The 21,247-nt window shown below is 34.0% G+C and overlaps 1 protein-coding gene across 3 annotated transcripts in view; it reads left to right on the top strand.

Annotated features, from left to right (window-relative positions):
- Window positions 1-21,247, top strand: part of LOC126745867 (uncharacterized MFS-type transporter C09D4.1) — a 170,876-nt gene that overhangs the window by 44,862 nt on the left and 104,767 nt on the right. Inside the window, exon 1 of one of the 3 annotated variants that reach the window (XM_050453894.1) lies at window positions 8,411-8,662. The exons of the other annotated variants lie outside the window; for them this stretch is intronic. Within the exon in view, the coding sequence (XP_050309851.1) occupies window positions 8,617-8,662 (46 nt within the window). The 5' untranslated portion in view covers window positions 8,411-8,616. Of the gene's footprint in view, window positions 1-8,410; window positions 8,663-21,247 lie in introns of those variants that run through there. 3 annotated transcript variants of the gene reach the window in all.

Genomic DNA, 21,247 nt, shown 5'->3' with positions numbered 1-21,247 from the left:
GGTAATCACCTGTGGCCAATCCGACTTTAAATATTAAACAGGCATTGTCTACAAAACCCTTGTCGGAACCTGCATGAACAATTATTAGCCGACCTAAAATATCATTTAAAATATATATATTTCTCAAATTTAACGGGTCCTTGCCCGTGAAAAAATATATGACTGTAACTTATACACACCGATTTGTATTGTATGCTTAGCCGTTGAACTAATATTTTTTAAAACACCAGTAACCGTATCGCTCTGCCAACATTTCTTGAACGTCAAATCGTTATCCACCCAAGTTTCGTCCAAGTAAATAATGTTTCGGCCTTCTTCACGATATTTTCGTATTTCGCGAAGATATTTGTATCTCCAGGAAAGAATATTGGCCCTCTCTTTAAGATTTTCCTCTTATTTTGACACTTACGCCAAAAAAAGCCATTTGACTTTAATAAAAGACGAAGCGTTTCCCTGGAATAAGAGAAATTTGCCTTTTCTTTTAATTTTCTTCTTTCTAGTTGTAACAACTTTCTAGTTGTCGGAACCACTTTATATTACAGGTAAAATCTGGTGATACAATGCCTAACTATTTGAAAATGAAAACTGTCATCTTTTTCGACGACAGTTTTCCGTGGCCGTTTTTTCCCTGGACTGGCTAACATTTCATCAGGGTTATTTTGTCGCCTTTCTTTATCTTCCTTGTGAATTTTTCTCACAGATGATACGGAGACTCCGGTATAAAGGGAAACGCGATCAAGCTTACGCTTAAGAGGCAATTTCATCGAATTATTTGCAGCTTCTTCATCGCAAATCCTAATAACAACATTTTGCATGCATAGTTGGTATACAAAGAGCAATAAAATATAATATAAACTACTGTTTTTTTAAGAGGCACAATGTATTTCACTTTTTTTTAAATAAATTATTATAACTTACCTGTACGTTTGCTATCACTTCCCTCGTTTGACTATGAAGGACCTTACCCTCAGTGAATTTATTCATTATAATAAATGTTATTATTCGTATATATGTAGACAATAATAAAACAAACTAAAAAATTAAATATTAGGTATTTCATGTAAGTAATAAAACAGTGAAACTCCAAACCTAAGAAAATTACACTACCTACTTAGGTATACACAACACTATTATTAGTTTTTTTAATTAATAGCCACAAATAAAACAAAATAATAAATAACATATAAAATAAACGGAATCCAAAAATCAACAATAAAACCTACGCCACTGTCCACCCTTCAATAGTAATAAATATTTTGAAACGGCAGCAAGCATTGTAAACAGGTGACAAAGACGCTCTCCAATGAACTGTCGAAATAATTCATAACAAAAACACATGCGGAATCCAATCACAAGCGTTCAGGTTCATAATGGCTGACCCCTATTATACAAGAAGTAGAGGAGTAGACGTAGGAATGTAGAGCTGTAACGTATTGTTGCCAGATTTACTAAACATGATCCATTTTTTGGACAAACATTTAATTGTATCATATTTAATGGTAAAACAATTGCGTATTAAAGCCAAAATGGAATAACTATTTAGATTATAATTCTTAACATTTTACCCTCTATATCTTGTTATTGTAAAAAATCTTATATTGCATATTATTAGAAAGTAAGTCCCGCACAATTACGTTTTGAGGTTAAACGTGGCAACGTCGAATATTTTGGCCCACATTCCTGCCGCTGTTTCAGATCCACTTGCCAGACTATGCAAGGAAATGAGACTGAGGTGGGTCCCAGGACACCAAGGTGTTGAGGGCAATGAGCGGGCCGACGAACTGGCAAGGCAAGGTTCCGTTAACCCCTTCGTAGGAACCTTGTCTCGGTCTTAGCAAAAAACAAATCTCCCAGGCACTTGATAATTGAGCCTGGAAAAAAACAAGGAAGGATTGGATAAGGACAGAAGGATGTAGACAGGCCAAGGAAATGATACCAGACCATGACGGCTCTAAAGCAAGGCGACTGCTAACAAAGACCCGACAAAGTATCAAAGACTTGGTGGGAATCCTGACCGGGCACAACAGTCTAAACAGACATCTTCACCTTCTTGGTATAAGAGAAAGCCCACTCTGTCCGAATTGCGGTACAGGGAAGGAAACTTCATACCATACGTATTTCACTTAAAAAACATATTTGTTAAAGATTCAAATAAACCTATTTTCTTAGAAATTTACATTTAAATACTAGTTAGGTTTAAAAACTTGTATACAGGGTATGTCGGGAGGAACGCATCTCCAGGCGAGTATTATACACATGCAAATAATTTTAAATAACCCATATGTTCTTATGCGATTTTAAATTTGATATCAAAATGTAGCGTAATTACAAACAAACAAAATTTCCTACATTAACATGGTTTTAGTTACAACGTTGTTGTAACAAACATTTAAAAAAGGCGCCATTAACCTCTAAACACAATTTATTTCGTCTGCGTCGAATTGCGGAAAGCCCTCCCGAGTGTCGACTTTCACTTTATACACCTCATTGTTAAAATAGTCACTTATGGGACCGCAACCATTCCGTTTTTCTGAAAAATCCAACTATTGTTTGACTTGACGAGCGAAATGTACCGGAGCGCCATCGTGCTAATAATACATTTGCATTTCGGCGATTTATGGCGATTTTCTAAAATTTGTGGACCAGTTAAATAACTACCTACCTTACAACACCATGCACACGTTTACCGAGAACTTGTGCTGAAAATTAGTTTCGACTGTTGGGTGTGGATTTTCGTCTAACAATAATGAGAGTGGTGAATGTTGTTTCATCGGTAAAAAGTATGCGCAATATTACAGGACGATTATTATTTATTATACAACCACAAAGTTGCATACGCCTAACACAATCTTCCGGTTGTAGATGCTGTACACGCTGTACATGGTACGGATATATGCCTTGCTCTTAGAGGGTGTTGATTACTCTTGGTCTTCTGTAAAATGACCAATTGAGCAGCAATTCTTTGTAAGCTGGCCGTTACATCATCTATACAAATTCAGAATATTTTCTACTTCTTCTAAACCCTGTCAAGTGTGGCTCGTTCAGATGTTAGTACTGAGCAGAGTTCCGGTCTTGGAAAGTTTGTTAAGAACTCTGATAAATACGTTTTTGTCGAGATTTACCGTTGTGGAAATCGTCGATAGTATTCTTGAACAGCAGATGTAGCATTCTCATTATAAAAGCCCTAAATGAAAATCTAATTAAAATTATACGACTTTTATCATACAAACTCGAAAATAAACGCATCAAACGCACTGACAATGACACTAAGACATGTCAGAATAACAAAATAGACCACACAATTGGTACCTAGTAATATTGGTAGCATTGGTGATAAGAAGCAGTAAAAAATTTAAAATATTTTTAATTACGCTATATTTTAAATACATATGAAAATCGGATAAGAATATGTTAGTTTGGTTATTATTTTCACGTACAATAGTCACCTAGAGTTTGGTGCGTTCCTCTCGACTCACCCTGTATAAAAAAATCTAAAACGACATTAATTATTTCTTAGGTTGACCTTATTTACTTAACATGCGTAGTAAAGGCTTATATTCCGAATACCTTCAAAAGCTCTTTAGACAGCAAACGTTGTTCAACAAAACTTGCACCAAGGCAGTCAACAACAAAAATGCTGCTTACAACAAATGGCACCAAGACTAAAACCCTGCAAATGTGTATCAACATGTCAACTTTGTTACTTTGAGAAATGCGTGCAAGCAGACAATCGATACTTGCAAAGAAAAATATAATGAGAGAGTGAAGAATAATATTCTGTTCTGTAGCAAAAGCAGTTGGTCAAGGTTTCTGATAAGTCAAAAATTCCACCACTGACTAGGGAAATCAGCAGAGAAAGATAACTAGAGAAGCAGATAAGAAAAGGCAGACTTGCTGGGTTAGATGTTTGCATCGAACTCTACCATAGACCGACAAAGGCAAAACCCCGACGACTTTGCCTAGAAAGGCTTCTTCTTTCTATTCCAGAGATACTCTTCCATCACAAAGGCTTGAACACTGATAAGCCCCTGGCCCTGACAGAATATCGTTAATAGTATTAAAAAAGTGCGTGATCATGCAATGTGCAAACTGTTGTTTTACTTTTTAAGTACTTCTAATAATACGCGTAGTCGTGTGGAACTTTCAATCAATCAATCAATCATATGCTTTATTATCAAAAAATTACAAATTTTTGTAAACAAAGCTAATAAAAAAAACATATTTAAAAACAAAACAAAACACGCAAAATAAAAAAATAAAAATAAATATACAAACAAAATAAATGCATGCAAAACTGTACAAAAACAATGTACCTGGTCAATATACATCATGATGTATAAAATGTCAATAAAAATAAACACTATAGTCAATAACAGTAAATTGGTGATGGTTTCTTTTGGTTATGCGTGAAGTGCATTATATTGTGCAGAATCCTGACAGTAGAGGTCTCCAGATTTTTTGAAGCAATGTACATCGCGCACAATCAAGGAATCTTCAGCCAGCCCAGTGTCGAAATTCCCAACATCTGGAGACCTCAACTGTTAAGACTCTGCATGATATAATGCAATTCACGCATGACCAAAACATCCACATGACTACGCACATAATTAGTATTTAAGCGTAGAATAGTAGTTGTTAGTTTACACTTTATAACGGTGGAAGATACACACTAACCGAAACGTCGTGTTAAATTTAAAAATAAAGGCATTGCAAGTTCGAAGACTTAGTTATGACTACCGTACCAATGTTTACCACCTTCAAAACTAGATTGGATAAGCAATCTATGTATGGTATGTATCCGGAACTAGCATCTATTCAGAGACTTTCAGAAAAATCAAGGATTAAATTGACCAAGGTAGAAGACCATATCAACTTCCTACGAAATTCAAGAGATAACGATGCCATAAGGTCAGAGCGCATCTTAGAGCGCGCCAGTAAGAAGCTGTTATGCTTTCAACTGGGATGCTACCACCGTTGGCAAACGACTGTAAACCACGCTTTCAAGAAATCAAAGAACTCACTCAAGATGACGCCTAGGATTCGATTTTTACCAAGATAAACTATACTTGTCAAGAGTTGAGAGAAGACATTCCGCAACAGTCAAAGACGTAGATATTTATAACAACAAAGTTAACTAGATATTGAACAAAGGTGAATACCGCCTGCTTACTAAATATCTTAGACCAACAGTAGAGCGAAGAGTCTACAGAGCACTTAAGAAGTATTCAACTCATATTTTGGATACACTGCGGACCAAATTCACTCTACACCACAGCAAACCACCACACTTATATCGACTTTCCAAAATATATAAATACCAGACGCCGCTACGACCTATTACCAGATCCAGCGATTCGGCAAACATCCGAACTATCTAGGTTTTTGAACATCATTAGACCACTGCAAGGGAACACAGAATCATTCGTCAAAAACTCAACCCGCTTCGTCCAACTACTTCAGGCTACTAATGTGCCCATCGAGGAGTCCTTGATCATCATTTAAAAAAAAGGCTCAGGAAGGACACGACCTTTGCTGAACGCACTGGACTACCATTTGAGGGAGTGATGGGGCTTGTGGAAGTTTGTCTTCGTAATTCCTACTTTTAAGTCAAATATAGATGCCTATATATGCCCAGGGCGAAGAACTCCTAATCTCCAGTCATAGCCAACATTTACATGGAGTGGTTTAAAGAGCACGCTATAAGAACAGCACATTCTAAACCTAAGATGTAGCTTTGATACGTAGATCACACATTCATCATGTGGGATAAAAGCGACGCAGAGTTAACGGACTTTCTGGAACACCCTAACAACATTAGATCCAGCATCAAGTTTACGAGTTGGAAACTGAGACTACTCAGGCTACCCTACTACATAATTCTATCTTTTTTAGACGTTCTTATGAGAAATTACAAAAGGGGCTTAAGACTTCAGTCTACCGCAAACCCACGCATCTTAGCCAGTACTAAATTTCATCTGGCGTCAACAAAGGTGACAATCATCAAGTCACTATATAAAAGGGCGGCCACAATTTGCAACAGCAGTGACGACCTTAAGATGCAGATAGAAAATATCACCTTCAACAAAATGTGTACCCACTAAAGTTGATCAAAACAACAATCAAGAAAGCAGCGGTAAGAAAAAGAAGAGCACCAAAAGAGCCAGAGGAATTCTCGGGATTTTTAATAATCCCGAACATCAGGAGAATTTTAGAGAAAATCAGGAAAAGCGCTAGGAAGTTCAACGTAAAATCTGCCTTTACATCGCATACAACCACACGAGGCTTAGTATTAAAGACCAAAGCAAAAAGGCTACTGGGCACCAAAAACTCTATATATCAAATACCATGTGAATGTGGGGACTCGTACATTGACGAGACAAAACGACCCAAGTTAGGAAGAAGGAGCACTAAAAGTAGACCCGAACAGGAGAATTTCCAGATCAGGAATTGCAAGACACGCACATATTTAGTATATAAGTCCGTAGAATAGTAGTTGTTAGTTTACATTTGATAACGGTTAGGGATAAACACCAACTGAAAGGTCGTGTTAAATTTAAAAATAAAATTGCAAGTTTGAAGATTTAGTCATGAAAACTTTATCTCACACAGGAATTCTTTTGTGTCTATTCTTGCTTGGGGATTTGCGCGAATTTAACCTATACCCAAAAAAGGAAAAAAGATGGTGCCCATCAATTATGTCCGATTGCTTTAGTCCTGGTAAGCGCCAAAGTAATGGGGAATCCAACCCAACCAGCAAATTTTGAAATACCTGGAGTCTAGCTCCATCATTAGCGACCGTCAGTACGGTTGTTGAAAAGACAGGTCTACTGGCGATATGTTGGCCTATATCATGCATGTTTGCACCAAGGCTATCGAGAAATATAGTGAATCTCGTGCAATAGCTCTAGACATTTTAAATGCATTTGATAGGGTCTGGTCTAAAAACCTCCTAAACAAACTGTACTGTTATGGTTTGTCACCAACTCTCGTTGCTTGGCTTGAAAGTTTCCTCTAGAACCGATCCATTTAGGTTGTCATTGATATACAAACGTCCCAGAGGTTTTAAATTAATGCTGGTACCTCTCAGAGATGCATCTTGTCCCCTAGCCTCTTCCTGTTATAGTATATCAACAGCCTTCTCGACAAGGCTTCCAAATTACTGCTCTTCTAATCCAATTTACGGCTTTGCTGATGACAGTACATTGGTTCCTTTAAGTCGCCTAACCTGATGACTTCAGCCGACACCTACTGCCATAGTTAACAACTATTATTGCCGACCTTAACATAATTTTGAAGTGGGGTGAGTGCAACCTGATTGAATTTATAGCAGCTAAGACTCAGGCTGCTGTATTTCCAAAGAAGACTGCCTCTGCCGAGTCAAGCCTTATTATGACCTGGATTACTTTGCCACAGTCTTTGTCAGTTCGCCCATTAGGTGTGCAAGCAATATGTCTCTATGCTTCTCAAAAACTAAAGACTCTTTTTAAAACGAAAAAGCTGTATACACCGCATAGACACGGTATACACTGTATACACCGCATAGCTTTTAACGCTTTACAAGGCTCAGATTCGTTCATCTCTTGAGTATTGCTTCCATATAAGGAGTTCTGCACCCAAATACATTTTGAACCTTCATGATTCCATCCAAAACAGATTCAATCCAGAAAAAATGATTTATGATTCCATCCAGAAATCAACTGGGAGCTTATACAGTTTGGCGCATAGAAGGAAAGTGATGGACCTGACTCTGTTTTATCGATACCATCATGGTAAATGCTCTTTTAAACTGGCCAATATCATTTCCGCTTATAGCTAGTTTTACACGCAAGTTCTACTCGACAGGCAGATGCGACTCGTGAATGGCGAGTGCATCTGCAGACACCTAGAACATCATTATATCGGGATACCTTTTTATGGAGAAGTGCAAATATGTGGAATCAACTTCCAAAGCACATATTTCCCTAATATTACAACTTTCAGAACTTTAAGAAAATAATGTACAACTTCGTAGCACTGGCGCTACCCGCGATACTCGAGTACCATAGTATTTGCCTTTTTGTGCCAGTATATTCAGTAAAAAATAAATAAAACAGAGTGATTCATCTTATATGAAATAACCAAAAAACATAAATAAAAAAACGATAGTATAAATGGTATAGGTTTGAAATGTGGGCATTTTTAAAAATAATAACAAGCTATATGCAAACACTGAGTGTAATTGGTATTCATAAGGAAAATTTATCAGTAAACTGACTCATTTTCTTAATGGTTAGCAAGTTTTTTGCTACGAAAAATAATTACAAAAATTAAAATAAATACGATAGTTTTCGAAATATGGTAATGACATTGAAAAATAAATTATTCCTAGCTATAATAATAAAATGTGATAACCGCAAAATCGTGCGTATGTATAGGATAGCGGTGCAGCGTAGATAAAAGTGTTATTAATTAGTGATACTTAATTATTAAATGTTTTTAAACAAAGAGATATCACATCACAGAGCTCTTTAATATTAAATAATGGCATGATAGATTCATATAATTAGTGTGATGCAGATTTTTGTATGTTGTATATTGTGTAGTGGGTGGTGCTAGTAAATTGGTACATTGAACAAAATGGGTATCTTAGAATCGAAAATGACTCTGGCAGAAAGCATTCATGGTAAACTGTTTTATTTTATTTTATAGCTATAGAATGTCCCATTAATAATGGTAGCATTAAATTTAATAGCCAAAAAACAAGATCTAACTTTAGTAATAATAGTTGGTAAGAGCAGTTTTCAAGCCAAAAATTACGAAAAAAATCATTGCTGCATTATACAAATACAAATTTTGAGTTCTTTGGCGTTAGCACAGAACATATAAACAAAGACAAAATCATGCTAATAAATGAATTGAAATATACGTTTAAATGTTTAAAAAAACATCAGAAAAATCTAATAACGATAAGACTGTTAATAATAACAAACTAAAGTTTCACATAAAAGTATGGTATCATACGTACAGCATATTGTACAGCTTCATGAAGGTCTGTACAGGTGTTGATACGGTATAGAAAATCCTTGATATTGTTTTAAAAACTTTTTTAAAACTCTATGTGTACTAGTCAAAAAATGTAATTATTTATTTTGCTATTAATTTTATATGTTAAGAATTTGATTGTTTTATTCTAGTTTCCTGAATTTACTTAAGATTTCGATTTCTGGATTATTTCACGAATTTCCCATGTAGGATTTAATAGGCATTATATTTCAATATACATTAGTGTGTGACAAAATTGGATCACCCTATTCTACAGTATATTTAAAATAAGGTAGACATACATATCTGTCTGTAATGCAAATCATAATAATAATAATAATAATAATAATAATAATAATAATAATAATAATAATAATAGGAGAATTTTCTTAAAAATCCCGAGAAATTACCTTTGCTTATTACAAAAGGTAAGACCTATGTTTTATTAAAAGAAAAATAGTCTAGAGTTCCTTTAAAATACAGGCCTATCGCCTGTCTATAGACTACATACAAAACCACCTACTTAGAACCAAAGGTATAAGGAGCAGCTTGTCATTGACTCCACTGTCCTTAAAGAGGTCAAGAAGAAGCAAAGGAGACTCCATTCCTGCTACGTCGACTACCAGAAGGCGTATGACAGTGTTCACATGCTTGGTTGATTCGAGTGCCCAAGCCTAAAGTGACATTCTTATTTTCAACAAGTCATGCAGACCTGGCAAATGGTTATCCAAGTATCAACTTATGGTTCCTCCATCTACTACCAGAAACTGAAACTGAAATTAAGATTAACCGAGGGATTTTCCAAGACGTTTTCTTAAGTCCTTTCTGGTTCTGTTTAGCCACAAACCTACTATCTAAAACGCTGTAATTTGAAACTTCAACAAGAGGATCACACCATAATTCCTCAGTTGTTCATGGATGACCTCAATTCAATAGCTAGAAGTGTTCCACAATGATATCAGTATGGAGTTTGGACTGGACCAGTGCAAGATCATAAATATAGAAAAATGAAAGTATTTAACTAGACACCTATTATAGTAATTACGGGATGGAAGGTGCGTAAAGAATATGACAAGAGATTTACAACAATAACAAATATCTTGAATACAACCAAGCCAAGGGTACGGAACTCAAAAAAATAAAGGAAAATCTTAAAAAAGTACCCCGTCAGAGTCAAAAGATTATGCAGAACCAATCTAACCAACAAGAACATGTTCAAACTTCTCAATACCGTGGCTATACCAGTTCCCATATATTCTTTTGGAGACAACATCATGAGGAAGACAAAAAGTGATATGACTCTACACTGCAAATATTATCCAAAATCAAGTACACTCATAAGCACACTTCCTCATAATGAAGGAAGTAGAAGCCTTATAGACATCAAGAATCTTCATACCAAACAGTTTATGCTATTAAGAACCTTGTTCCACCAGCATAGTGAAGTATCACCCCTACATTGAAGTGTATGCCTGGCAGACAAGAAATCTACGCCGCTCAACCTAACAAAGGAGGAGAGACAAGAAATTGAAGAAATATATGCCTCAAGCAGAAAAAAATGCATGGGAGACACCCCTATAAAGTTGAACAACTTTATGTCGAAAGAATTGCACCGAACGCGTGGTTATGCTATAGCAATTTAACACCAGATAATTAATACAAGGAACTTATTGTGAAAGATCCCTTGATAGAAGATAAAGAACATGTTAAAAGTGCAAAGAAAAATCAGAAACAAGCCGACAATCTATACCAGCATAACCAGGTGATCCATCAGGACGCTACTAGAAGGGATTTACCGCGGAACAGCCAAAGGTACCCTACTATAAGTACGTGCGCAAGTCCCTCATTATTTACAGACAAGTTGATGATCTACTGTCACAGGTCTATCATTATCAATCGCCTCTTTTTATTAAAACCTGACATCATCAAATAGCCACTTCATCGCAGACGTGGCGATTACCAACAATCCACAATATTATCACTACAATAGCTGACAAGAAGAGGAAGTAGACTTAAAGAGAAACAAACTTAAAATAAATGAAAAAAACAAGGATGATGATGTAATTACAAGATATTTTAAGAATATATTTTAAAGTCTACAAACTAACATTATCTAGATGTGTCTATTTTTATACGAAATTTCAACATGTTTCAACAAATTTCACCCAGAGTAATAGAGATTAGTGATATGGCTGCTATTTTTTCTTTGGAATAAAGGAGATAACATACGTCTTAAATCAGGTTGAATTTTATTATATAATAAATAAACGCCAAGTTGAACCTCCCTTTAAGCAAAGTTGTTTTATAACGAGGAGGTGTTGTGGAATATTTATTTCTCCAGAAGATACAGATGATACCTAAACTTGATTTTCTAATAAAGATAAACGACTATCATGATCGGTAACTGATGATCGATGACCAGGTTGTAACCTCCTTTTAGCCAAACTCATCCAATTCATTTTGCGCATTTCATTAGTCACAGCTCTATCAAATTTTCTCATTATATTTATAAATCCTACGCACAAGTTTTGAATATACTTGATAAAGTGAAAAGAGATAACACAAGACTATCACATAAAACTGTCTTTAGATCTTTATTAAGAACCTGCCTTAGACTGAAAAATAGCTTCAAGTTGATGAAGGTTTTCTTTATACATTGATCAATATGGTCATTAAACTTCAAATTAACGTCCAAAAGTATTTCAAGATTTTTAGTCACATTATTACATTATTTGATCAGTTGACCACCCGAATCGAAGGTAACGGTTACATTTACTTGGATTTAACCTTGATAAGATGTAGTCACTAAGTAAGTGAGTTATTTCAGGTCGTAAGGCTTCTTATAAATAAATAATGTCTTTATTATACCAAAATGTACAAAGGCGAAGTCTAGCCTAAGGCTAATCAACTTAACCTCTAATTACATGAACAAAAATATAATTAATAATAATAATAATAATAATAATAATAATGACTTTTATTTCTAACAAATACATAGATATCAAAATAGTAATAAATTTGTCATCGATTACCTAAATGTGGCGCAGTCTAGCTAGTAGCTACTTTACTGAACCATACATAGGAATCCTAAATATTAATTAATTATTAACTAATGTACAGTAAATACGTTATAATATAATATACATATAATATAATATAATCACATATTATAATATATATTTAGCCACATAATATATCATTCTACAGAGTCTCCACTGTTATATTACATCCATCAAAATTACTGGCAAACATTAACTCAGTCAGTAGGTACCTATACCATCTAATTATTCTATATAATACAATAGCCGCTCTAATTATACAAACAGATTAATATGTCCCTTAATGCGTTTTTTAAAATGAACTGATGGCAAAAAATTTAGGTGTCGCGGAATTTTGTTATAAAGATTCGCTATGTTATAACTAAAAGATCTTTTAAAAGTAGTTGTCGTGTGAAATGGAATTGTAATGACACTTGTATTACGAAGATCTAAGCTATGTATTTCAGAGCGAAACTTTATTTTTCGATATAAATAATCAGGACATTTTCTCGCAATTATCTTCTGAAATAAGACGACTGAGTGGAAAATACGTCTCTCATTCATTCTAAGCCATCGTAACTCCCTCAATTTAGCCGATACCCCTCGCTCCCCAGCACGTAAACCTCCAATCAACCTCACACAGTGATTTTGAATCAGTTGGATTCGGTATATATCTCTTGCTAACAAACATGGTGCATAAATTACATCTGCAAAATTGAAATGGGATAGTACCAAAGAATTGCAAAGCAGTTTTTTCAAGGGAACTGTAAGTAGGTGTCTGTTTTTAAAAATCAGTTTTAAGTTTGAAAAAGCCTTCCTTATGCACATACTTACATGTTCACTAAACCTTAAACTCGAATCCACCATTAAACCTAAGTTCTTAGTGCAGTCCGTAAAGTTAAGTCTATTATTATTTAAAGTTAGTTGAATATCATGCAAATGTAAATTTTTTAACCGAGCTCTACCAAAAAGCATAACCTGGAACTTGAAGGGGTTTAGTTCCAAACAATTTTTATTAGAAACTGTAAGGAGTGTCTCTAGATCTTGATTCAATTGATTAACCGCTTCTACAATTTGATCTGGTCCAAAGGATTTATATACCTGTGTGTCATCAGCGTATAAATGCACGGTAGAATATTGCAAATGCTTTACCATCTGAGAAGTATATAATATAAAAAGCAAGGGCCCTAAAATGGATCTTTGTGAAACCCCAAATAGCAACTGTTCAGAATCTGAGACTTTGCCATTGACCTTCACTTTTTGGCTTCTACCCTATAGATAACTTTTAATTAGTTTAATCGAGAAATCAGTGAAACCTAAATATTTTAAGATTGCTAGTAGAAGATCGTGATTTATTTTATTAAACGCCTTTGAATAGTCTAACAGGATTAAGACAGTTAAATTATTGTTCTCGAGACCATGAATTATATCGTCCGTAACTTTCAAAAGCGCTATTGAACAACTGTAGCCTGGTCTAAATCCGGACTGTATTGTGGGCAATATGCTATTTTGTTGGACATAATCACGGATTTGATCGTTAAGGACCCGTTCTAAAATTTTTGATAGAGTAGGAAGAATACTTATAGAGCGCAAATCTTTTAATTCCATAGGTTTATTTATCTTAGGCAGAGAAATAACAAGCGAGCACTTCCAATCATCTGGAAACCAAGATGTCTCTATCGCATAGTTTACTAAGTGCACAATTATACAGGAATAATTCTGGGACAACAAAGCAACAACATGTCAATACCAATGTCATCACATCCGGTGGCCTTGGAATTTATTTGAAATAAAGCATCTTTCACTTCTTCGGTAGTGGTCATCCTAAAAGTGAAAACACACGAGTTCGATAAAATATTGTTCTGATAATAATTTAATAGCTGAGGGTCTGGGTTAATTTGTGGTATATTAACAAAATAATTATTAATGTCATTTACTGACCAACGGTCGATGGGAACTACCTTTTTAGATTTATCATAAACATTAAGATCCCTCATAAGTTTCCAGTTTTCTTTAGAACCATTTCGTCTAATCTGACTATTAAGGAAAGCCTTTTGTTCCCGTTTATTTGTATCAGAAACGTAATTCCTCAGTTGCCTATAAGCTTCCCAATTTTCGGCAGTTTTATTTTTTTTATATTTGGTTAAACATTTATCTCGAAGTGACATTAAAAATTTTAGATTAGGGGTAATCCATGGGCTTTTCATTTTTGTAATACGAGCCGTCATTTTTGGAGCATAAACATCAAAAATTTCAATTAAAATCGTGATAAATGCGTGGACTTTCGAGTTAATATCCGGTAAATAATAAATTGTATCAGACGGAATAGTATGTAGTTTATCAAGAAACTCTGGCTAATTAAAAAATCTTTGTACGTATAAAAAAATGGCTTAGATTTTTTAATATCAACATCTAATTCACATTTTGCAAAAAAATGATCGGAAAAGTTAGAGTTTTGATCAACATTTAACGAACAAATTAAATTATCTCCTGAACATATAACCAAATCCAACAGTCTGAGTCTGTCCCGAGGGTCCATGGTGGGTAGGCTGTTCCACCATTTGCTTTAGGCTTAAGGAATGTAAAATGGATGAGAAACGCTTTACATCGTTGGATAGGCTTGCCATATTTGCATTAAAATCCCCAATACATATAAAATTATCACATTCTGTTAACAATATAGAAACGTTTTCCTCAAACTCATCAAGAAAATTATTAAGATTATTACCAGGAGGCCTATAACAAACTTCACAAATATACACATTATGTTTAATTTTGTATTTTATCCATAACTGTTCTGCATGATTTTTACTTATACAATCAACTACTTCAAAATTAATACAATCCCTAAGATAAAACATTACCCCTCCACTTCTATTTGTACTTCGATCGCTCCTAACTAAGTTATAACGCGGGATTTGAATAATCTCGTCAGGAATTTGTTTAGTCAACCAGGTTTCTGATATTCCCACAATATCAAGATTGTGGTCTACAACGTATGTCTTAAAATTATTAAATTTTGGTACTAAGGAGCGAATATTAATTTGTCCCACTATTAACTTGCCATTCATAATCTAGATTTTAGTATAAACAGTAACTGCCAAATATAGCTAGATAAGAGGAAAGAAAAAAAAACAAAAAACACACACTAAAAAAAAAAAAAAGAAAAATCCCTTATTCAATCATTTCCTCTATATCCGTATCACTCGTGATTACTTTATATTTTTCACCATCGGATTTACGTACCAAAATTCTACCATCCCTATGCCATATATACTTATGTGTCCTTTAACTGTTGCTTTACTCTTTTATAAAGTAAGTAACTCTCTTTAGTAAGCTCCTCTTCGACGTAGATTAGAGCGGTGGTCTCCCCTAAGCCAGAATTTTGTGCCGTAATTTTTCCCTTAGATGTCCTGGAACGTAGCAGGCGCTGCTTTAGATCTGCAGATTTCATAGAGATAATTGACTTAACTCCATTATGGACAGGAATATGTTGCACTTTGTCAACGTCCTCTTCTTTTACCTCTGGACACAGGCTTTGAAGCAATTTCACTATCTTGGTCTCTTTGTTCTCCGCTTTCACAGAAGTCAAAAGACCAGTAATGCACATGTTTTTTCTAATTTTCGCAATTTTATTAACATTTAAGACTATATATACCAAATTACAAAGATAGCAGTTATAGAAAGAGGATAATAGAAAACCCGAGAAATCCATGAAATCTATCTTGAGTTGGATAATAAGCAAGTGACATAAAACTAAAAAAGAAGAAAAAAAAATGTACACATTTTCTCTTTAAATTATAAGGAGAACATCTGTAACGTGAGAAAATGCTACTTTGATTTTACTTTAAAACCTGCAATGGACATGCACTTAAGTGAATTCGGAAGGATACATCTTATCACAAGCTTCCAGGATAATGTCAGGAGAGACTCATGAAGGCATGAAGATTACCACCCATATGGGATAGTTGACGCTTCAAAACCACAATTATGAGACGCACCAAAAAAAGAGAGAATATAGGTACAGCAGTGGATCATCATGGATATGCCAATTGGCATTGGTACTAACGGCCCGGATTTGATAAAAAATAAGTTGACCTCACTTCCTTTGGTGTTGCACACTGAAATTTGAAGCTTCAACACCTTCCTTTACATTTTATAGACAGTAAAACAAGGTCGAATTCAAGAGTTACGGAATATGCAGCATTTACAAAAAAATCTGATGATTTCGAGGTCCCCCAAGTGGCCAGAAATAGAATTTTTAGGCTTGCAGTTTATGTTATTATTTATTATTATTACGACACTTATTATTACACATAATTAATTGTTGTATCGAAAGGTAATATCTTCCTTTTTCTTGGAAAACCGCTATTGGTAAACCTGTAGCTAAAATTGCTAATCTAACTTCCTTGTCCAATCTGCGTATAATTAACATCTTGCCAGCACTATATAAAATTTATGAAAAAACTTTATACAACCAGTTATATAGTTTTGTAACCGAGAGTCACATAATAACTGAAAACCAATGTGGCTTTTTAAAAGGATCAAATACAGCAACAGCGCTTGTGTCTGTAACTGATAATATTTTGGAGTCTAACGATAAAGGCCTGGCCTGTCTCTTAATTTTATTAGATTATTCTAGGGCTTTTGATACCCTGGACCATGCACTCTTGTGTTCCAAACTGCAGTATTATGGGTGCTCAGATTCTTCTTTAAATAATATCTCTTTTTTTCCTAATAATATATTTCAGAAAATAACATACAATGGAATTTCTTCTCAGGCCCTAAGTATTCATTCCGGTGTTCCTCAAGGCTCTATTTTATCTCCTTTGCTTTTTATAATACACCGCTGATATTTTTCGTTCTACTAATTTCTGTATAGCTACCGCCTTTGCGGATGATACGCAACTGGTATATAACATTTATACCACCAACTTTGCTAATGCAACACAGCGTGTTAATCACGACTTAGAAACCATTAGGTCTCTGTCTAATGAACATATTCTACTTACTAACTTAACTTCAATAAATCAAAGCTTCTATGTTTTGCAAGTTAAAAAAAATAATTTGATTGTCAAAAATAATGTTGATATTAACCTAGGGGGGGTTATACTTCCCTTCGTAGCTTCCGCGAGAAATTTAGGTTTACATATGGACGAAGATCTTCGTTTAAATTAATTTTTATTCAGAGACACTCATTTAATTTTAAACTAAAAAACGCTACTCTGTGAGTCTCTTATTCTTAGTCATTATGCTACCTGCGATTTTATATATACGCCTTGTTTGCGGTTATTAGAACAACAAAGAATTCAGAAAATGCAAGACTCTTGTTGTAGGTTAATATATGGCATTAAAAAGGGAGACCACATATCGCATAAAATATCAGAATCAAATTGGTTGAACTTAAGCAGATGGATTCTTGCTAATTTTGTTCATAAAATTATCACCGGCACTTTTAAGATCTTCTATAAAAAACTCAAGAGTAAATTTATTCCAAGAAACAAAGTTCATCACTTAAATGTAAGAAGCAAAGAATCAATTACTATGCCTAAATTTAAAACTGCCCTATTTAAAACGTCACTTACATTTAATGCCATTAAACTCTACAACCATATTCTTAACCACTTTAAAATTCTAAAAGTATTAATAAATTCAAATTTAAATTTCGTTCTTTCCTGTTTCAAGCGCAAATATAACTAAATAGGTTCAATCTCATTAAAGTTTTCAAGTTGAAATTCATGTTTGATTGCACCAATGATCTGTGTATTTTTATTCTGAATTTGCTGCACTCCCCTTGCCTTTACCTGTGCAAGGAACTTGAGCATTTAATTCCGGCAATATACCCATTTTTGTATTTCTATTCTTCTTTAATGCTATCTATGCACTTTTTTTCTCTTTCAACTGCCGCTGTCACTTGGTTTCGAAGTTGTCTGTAGTTTTCCTAATTAATTTCAGTTTTTGTCTCTTGTATTTAGGTACATAAAATTCATTCCTAAGAGAAATAAGGTACTTGATATTATATGGGACAGAAGAACTTTTTCTTTTGGTTGTTCCAGCTGTTTTTGTCCAAACATGTTTACTAAAAAAATTAAATATACCATTAAACCAATAGGCTTTAGCAAAAATCTCCCCCATATAAAATATGTCATCCATCCAATTGGGCATTCAGATGGCTTTGAAAAAAATTTCAAAATAACATGCACAAAATACTGAAAATCCTATATAAGTCAATATAAATGGTTGAGGTTTAAAAATAATAAATCGAAGATTACATGAAATAAGAAAATGGTCTGAAATCTGAAAATTTAAATCAACGCTACTATTTACTATAAAATATGCATTAGAGCAAATAATCAGATCTAAAAGAAAAGCATCCAAGCTCAGGCCTTGTAGCTTTTTAAACATTAATATTTAAGCCCGGGTCCTTTTTCCCATAGTAAAAATTGCGTCATTTATATTTAAACTTCAACCCTGTTAATTGCATTATGTAAACTTTACAGTAAAAGTGAGTAGGGGAGAGGTAGGAACACTGAGACGCAAAACTTTTAATATTAATAACTTTTTTTATTAAACGCTATTTTAAGCTCATATTTTATCTCTACATTTGGCATACAAATAGAAAGTGAAAAACGATATTGTTTTTTGACGAAAACTAAAGGTAAAATCTCAAAAAAATTAAAACTAAAAAATACCAGATATCGCACTGTACCTATCCATGTTGGAACACTGAGACGCAACACTTTATTATTTTAGGTTAAGACTGTCAAAGTTTATCTCAAATTTCAAAAGCGACTTTTGGCGCTTTGTTAAGCCTTGCATTAAAGGAGCCAGCAAAATCATTTTAATATATTTTTTTAATATATGTAAGATATCTGGGACCATTGGAAATAAGAACCTGTTTCCACGTTTAATGCTTTTTTTTAAAAACGATATTTCAAAATCATTTTCTTTTATTTGAGATAGGAATTTGCCCACATAGTATGTTTTTTGCTTAGAGTTAAATTCAACAAGCACATATTCCCCGATATTAGGAGAGCGATCAAGATATTCGAAACTAATTAGGGGCTTGGGATCTTCACCAATATAATATTCTCCTCCGCTAGAATCCTGTAATTCCATTTCATTTTCATCTTGTTCATCAGAGTCACTATCTAATACGCACTTTTTTACTTTTTTTTCTTTTGGTGTTTTTTCTCTAGATTTAATAAGTTCCATTTTCTCCGGGGTATCGGTAGCAATCATCGTCTTTCCTTTGCGTTTTTTGTTGCTCTCGCCTGATTTTCTTGGCGGAGCTCTCGGATAACCTTTGAAAATACTTGGGCTAACAAAAGTTTTCGTGGCGGTATCACTGTTACTTGGACCTGCATTTTCTACAACCGATGGTTCATCTGTATTTTCAGGAGTAGCTTCATCTGCAATAAGCGGCCTATCCGTCACAAAACTCGACAAAAAATCTTCGTCCGTAAAAATATGCCGATCGAATGGAAATATTCCGGTTTTCCGAAAAGCACTTGTGATGTTAATGGGCGTCATTGCTCGTGGATATGCTATGCCCACACACGCAGCTACGCTATAAATTGTAAATGTCTGACCGGGATGGTTCATCATCCATGAATCTACTGCTGCATTATAGAAAGTTGGAAATGGTTTTAGTAAGCCTACGTCCAATAGCTGTAACTTATTAGTGCAGTGCGGCGGTATAGTTAGGATCGTGACACCATTATGACTTTCGTGATTATCCTGTTTTCGAAGCCAGACCCAAAGTTTCGTTGGGCGCCCCATTTATCATAAAGTCTTTAAAGTGCACGCTCGGGAATACCATAGCAGGAGGAATAGCTGCTCCCGATGCTCCAACAATGCAACAGGTTGTAACAGTTTCAAGTTTTGTGAAAAAATTTTTAACGTTAAATCTATTGAAACTGGTTGCCCTTGAAAGACTACAACCTGATTGGTTATGTTTTTTCGTCGCATTTTCTATCTGTAAGACAAGATATTTTACAAAGGACCTGTTTTATAAAATCCGTAAAGTCGTTTTCGTTTCCGCGAAAACACCGGCCACGTGGATACGGTAAAATTACTCCGACGCGCTTTCTTCGACTGATCAGCGATAACTGAAAATGTTCTTGTTGAATTTTAACCGTTTCTTGTTTGCTTTGATTTTAGGTTACAATAGGTGTGTTCTTTTAGTTTGACCGTACGAAGCTCTATCGAGTTTGTCTCAATGTTCCGACCGTCTCACTGTACCTACCTCTCCTCTAAGTAATGAGGAACAATTTAAAAAATTCATAATGGGCATTCACATTTTGGAATAATATATCAATGCCACGTGGAATCTATAATTACATTTAAATATATTTTAATCTACTATATTTAATTGCTTATTTGAACAAAGACAAGACAGCACAACATTTCAAAAGTTTATCGACAATAATTCTTTTTGGATCGATTGTATGACTTATACCAAGTACATGAACACCCAATGGTATTGAACTGTTATCAATTTCATAAAATCAATGCTGTAAATTTATGATATTTTATATCTCAAATCTGATATGACGTAAATATTTTTTAAGTAATACAAATTTTTCCTTTATAAATCAATATAAATATTTACTTGTTATTGACATCTTTTTTAGATAATTAAGCCATAAGACGAGCAAGTTAAGTTTAAAATAAAATTTTGTAAATTAATGACTTTACAGCATGATACGTATAACCGTAAACGGATTGCAATATCCTGTAATAAATATCATTAAATACAATTTTTATACGGCAAAGTTAAGGAATTCGCAACATTGGGTTTGATTTAAATTTTTTATCTGTATGCGATATTTTAATTAACTCTTATAATATTGATAAGGAATATTAAACGATATACTTATTTCTATATGGGACACAATAACTTAAAAACGCATACTTGTTGAAGAAACCTATTATTTAATTTTTCAGTGTTAAAATGTATTATTTATGATTATTTCCTTTTAATAAATGCTTGAAGTTTATTAAAGAAACCAATTAGGTCAAAAAATAAAAAAAATTTATGTATATATTTTAAAACGTTTAGTAATCAGCATACTATATATTAAGTAATGGACAAAAATATATAAACCCTCTTTTTTATTTAATTTTCGTCAGTATTAAGTTTTTACGGAAATTAACATCTTAAACTAAATAAATAAGCGAGGTAA

This window comes from Anthonomus grandis, chromosome 16 (genome assembly GCF_022605725.1).
Source record: "Anthonomus grandis grandis chromosome 16, icAntGran1.3, whole genome shotgun sequence".
Lineage (NCBI taxonomy): Eukaryota > Metazoa > Arthropoda > Insecta > Coleoptera > Curculionidae > Anthonomus > Anthonomus grandis.
Note: the sequence above shows the minus strand (reverse complement) of the source record. Positions and strands in the feature narration are given on the sequence as shown.